General features: G+C 36.4%; 1 protein-coding gene across 1 annotated transcript; it reads right to left on the bottom strand.

The window, feature by feature from the left end:
- Positions 1-2348: 2348 nt before the first annotated feature.
- Positions 2349-3835, bottom strand: LOC145616445 (glutathione S-transferase-like). The gene is made up of 3 exons (XM_081671161.1): positions 3591-3835; positions 3318-3366; positions 2349-2990 (listed from the first exon to the last, which is right to left on the bottom strand). The coding sequence occupies exons 1-3, from the start codon at positions 3732-3734 to the stop codon at positions 2539-2541; spliced, it is 645 nt and encodes a 214-aa protein (XP_081527287.1). The 5' UTR covers positions 3735-3835; the 3' UTR covers positions 2349-2538.
- Between the last annotated feature and the right edge of the window lie 615 nt (positions 3836-4450).

Below are 4450 nucleotides of genomic sequence, written 5' to 3' on the forward strand. Positions count from 1 at the left end.
TGAAGAAAGGTATCCCACGAAGGTATGTAGACCTAGTTAAGGATATGTATCGGGATGTGTCAACAAATGTGAGGACATGCGGAGGGTTGACAAAAGATTTCCCTATTACAATCGGATTGCATCAAGGGTCTGCATTAAGCCCTTTTCTTTTTGCAACGGTTCTAGATGAATTAACTAGACCAATTCAAGATGAGGTTCCATGGTGTATGCTGTTCGCAGATGATATCGTTTTGGTGGATGAGACTAAGGATGGGGTTAATGTCAAGTTGGAGCAATGGAGGCAAAGGTTGGAATCTAGAGGGTTTAAGCTAAGTCGGAGTAAGACTGAATATTTGGTATGTCGTTTTGGCACTCAGAGGGGGACAAGCAATGAAGTGGTGAGTTTGGATGGAAAGGATTTGACCATGAGTGAATGTTTTAAGTACCTAGGGTCGATCATCCAGAAGAATGGTGACATTGATCAAGACGTGACCCACAGGATTAAGTCAGGGTGGCTTAAATGGAGAGCGGCCACGGGAGTGTTATGCGACCGCAGCATTCCCTTAAACTTGAAGGGAAAATTCTACAGGACTGCCATAAGACCAGTGTTGCTCTATGGTACAGAATGTTGGGCTTCTAAGAAAGAGCATATTAAAAAGATGGAGGTTACGGAAATGCGCATGTTAAGGTGGATGTGTGGAAACAATTTAAGAGATAGAATCAGAAATGAGGTTATTCGCAAGAAAGTAGGTGTGGCGGGCATTGTAGATAAATTAAGGGAAAATCGTCTGCGTTGGTTTGGACATGTAAGACGGAGACCCGAGGGTGCACCGGTGCGAAGAGTGGAAGAGTGGGACCATGGAGGGATTAAACGAGGAAGAGGGAGACCAAAGATGACTTGGTTGGAAGGAGTGAGGAAGGATATGAAGTGCATGGATTTACGTGAGGATGAAGTTTTGGATCGTAAGGGATGGAGGAGAAAGATTTATGTTGATGACTACACGGAATAATCAAATTTGGTTCATGTTAGCCGACCCCACTTTTGGGATTAAGGCTTTGATTGATTGATTGATTGATTGATGTATTCTTTAGAATACATGTATTTATTAAAAAATAATTAATAATAATTATGAAAATCCCTTTTGTGTCCTTGCCTTTACACCACGTCAATCACCACCACCAACAACTCCCAAAACCACCGCCTACAACCCAACAACTCATCGCTGCCGCACCACCAAACAGCAAAACTACTACCTCCAACCGTCGGACAGCCAAGAAACCACCATTAGCCCTCTTGATGCTCCACCCACCGCACTGCTACAACAGGTCAGCAGCCCCATCTGCTCATCCTTCAGCCCCGCAATCAATCACCACCGCCCAACTCTCAACCGCACAACAACACCATTTTCAGTCATCAATGCAACCACCACCTTCAATCCACGCCGCTTCAATTCACCAACACTGAAACGCAGCAACATTAGAACCTCAAATCCACCATCAATTACATTAATTCACTACCCAGTTACAATAATTTCGGCCTCCAATTCCAGCAACATTAGAACCTCCAATCCACCATTAATTACATCAATTCGCCACCCAATTACAACAATTCCGACCTTCAATAGCAACAACCATTTCGAATTGTGCTCCAATTAAAGATCCAGAAGGTGCACTCATGGAAGAAATTCGTAAATAATAAAAAATTAAATACTATAACTATGTATTTTATAAAAAAAATACATGTATTTGTATAATTTGTGTTTTAAAAATAAATAAAAAATTGACCAACCATAACATGCCACATCAGCATATTATGGTGTCATTTTTTGAAAAATGACACAGTAGAATCATCCATGTTATTTTATTTATTCGTTGATGGATTTGTTGATTGATTAACGTAATATTTTTTTCACCACCACCGACACTTTCAACGACTTTGTGTTGTGCTTGAAAAAATTATAATTGGACATGCTAAGCTACTTGTCATTTTCTTCCATTTATTTATGTTTCAACAATTTCTAGTATATTAGGATTGCAAAACAAGTGGTAACAAACTACTAACAACTAAAGGAAGTGCACGACTTGACTCACTATTTTTCGTTTATGTAATTGTAAAAGTTTTCACAATAATGGTTATTGGCACGAATTAGCTTTTTTAATTCTTAATTTTTGTCCCTATATGAAGTCAATGAAACACACATAACTTAGGTCATATATTGTTAAATTACAATAACAATTACTCGTTCTCATTATAGACAAATAGATGTTATAGGTTCATGTATAATATTTAAAATTAATAAAATCGAGGTTTATAATATCGTTAGTAAGACGTATAATATTATAAATTTAATTATAATAAAATAGTACTGTGCTGGATTTTCAATATACTTTTATTAATAAAGATAAATCTTAACTAACGATAACATTTGGGTACACAACACAAGTAGTAAAACACCAACATAACTTAATATAAGAATACAAGATTGGACATGGTACAAATAAACTACAAACAAGCATTACAAAGCTTATAATGATGAGGTTGGTGACAATAAGTTAAAATTAATTAAGATCATTTTGCATGGCCCAAGCCTTTCCCCAAGCAGGCCTAGCCAAGATATCCTTGCACCAAGCACTAACATGAGGCCGTTCATCGACCAATTGCTTCATTTTATTAAGCATCATGTATTGAAGTGCAGGCAAATGATAAAGATCAGCCAAAGTGAATGAATCACCGGCTAGGTACTTGGACGTTGCTAATCGTGCCTCGTAAACGTCTAGGACCTTAGCCAACTTAGCTTCGTACTCCTCTACAACCGCGTTGTCGGTTTCCAAGCCTAAGTAAAGCTTGTAACCTAGCTCATAGTTGAGTTTAGTGGCTACTGGATCGAATTGGTGAGCCTCGACTTCCATCCATACGGCAAAGTCTGCCATTTGCTTTCCATCTTTGTAGAAAAGAGATGTTCCATTTTCTTGATAGGTGAATGCTATGTACTTTGAAATTGCCCTTGATTCTGTTTAAACATATAGAGAAAATGCAAGTTTATCACTTTGATTAACAAAATCAAATGACAAAACCGTATATTAATCAACAATTTTTTTTTATCAAATATGAGTCCCACTGCTGTTGATATATTTACAAAAATGTGATTGAAAATTTATGTTGTCTTATTTACCATTTTTCCACTGGAGGCTTTCTCTTAAACATAATAGGTTATTAAACATTTTATTACAAAATAGATTTTCTAAGGAACGTGAACATATGGACACATTGCATAATAGCACTTAAATTTCATGGTGAATGATGTTTGTTTAATTAAGCATCGATAAATAAATCTTACCAAATAGCTTTAGATCTCCATCTTCAAATGCTGGAACTTGACCAAATGGCTAAAAGTACAAGACATAAAATGAATAAGTAAAATAGATTAGGAAACTCCTTTGGAATGGCAAAACAATGACTATTTAACCTATAGCTCAAGTGGTTAGAGCTTCCCTCCCGATTCCAGGAAATTCTGGAATGGGATTGATTCTCCCCCCACCCTTGTGGCTCTCTAAATACTAAAAAGAAAAAAAAAAAAAAAAAAAAAAAAAAATTAAGGTTCGTTGCTTACGTTAAGGGAAAGAAAAGGTTGTTGCTTGTGAGCACCAGTTTTCATGTCAATGGGAACTAACTCGAAATCGATTTCCTTCTCATACAGAGTGGCCAAAACACGAAGGGTGGCGCCGTGAGGGATTCCATGAACCTTGATTCCCATGGCTATGCCTTAAGCTTAAATGTAAGAGAATAATCTAAGAGATGAATGAAGTTGGCTATAAAAGTGGTTGTTGACTTAATTTGATGAAATCTCATCTATACTAAGTAGAATATTTATAATGTGAGCTGAATTAGTCCCATTAAGGTACCTTTCGTTATCATTTCCAATCAAATAAGTTTCTTCACTTTGAATTAATGATCTTAAATTAACAATAATTGATGGAGATCTTGAACTTATCTCCCTTAACTACGTCTGTGATGATGTAATGTGTTTGGGATTTGGTTCGACGAAATTGCCTAGAGGTGGAATATTCACAATCGTCAAGAAAATTTATATGGTAGCACGACTACGAGTGTAGCACTCACTCTAAAAGTCTAGCTAGTACACATACTAGTCTCGATCTAATCCTTTTTATTCTTCCTATTTGAAGTTTTTTGTGAGGAAAAAAAATCGAAGTGGGATGAACACAAAGAACCGTAGAGAGTAGGTAATACACTTGTACCATTTTATGAAGTACTAAAGTTTTGGTATTGATTCTCCATTTCTTTTTTTTTTTTTTTAGGGAAATTCTCCATTTCTCCATGTTCAAATAATTTATCTATACCACCTTCAAAAAAAGAAAATATATCTATACCACTATCCACCGTGGTATTTTGTTACATAGAGCAACTCCAATAGTTCTAGTCTTCTAGGTAGAGATTTTCTTGCAATTATAA

Source organism: Chenopodium album, chromosome 26, assembly GCF_948465745.1.
Source record: "Chenopodium album chromosome 26, dcCheAlbu1.1, whole genome shotgun sequence".
In the NCBI taxonomy this organism is placed as follows: Eukaryota; Viridiplantae; Streptophyta; class Magnoliopsida; order Caryophyllales; family Amaranthaceae; genus Chenopodium; species Chenopodium album.

Bases quoted from the DNA above. Each gene is read 5' to 3' on its own strand.
- LOC145616445 (XM_081671161.1), bottom strand. From the start codon at position 3,734: ATGGGAATCAAGGTTCATGGAATCCCTCACGGCGCCACCCTTCGTGTT. The intron at 3,367-3,590 runs GTAAGCAACGAA...TTGTACTTTTAG, and splicing joins AACCTTTTCTTTCCCTTAAC to CCATTTGGTCAAGTTCCAGC. The intron at 2,991-3,317 runs GTAAGATTTATT...ATGTTTAAACAG, and splicing joins TGGAGATCTAAAGCTATTTG to AATCAAGGGCAATTTCAAAG.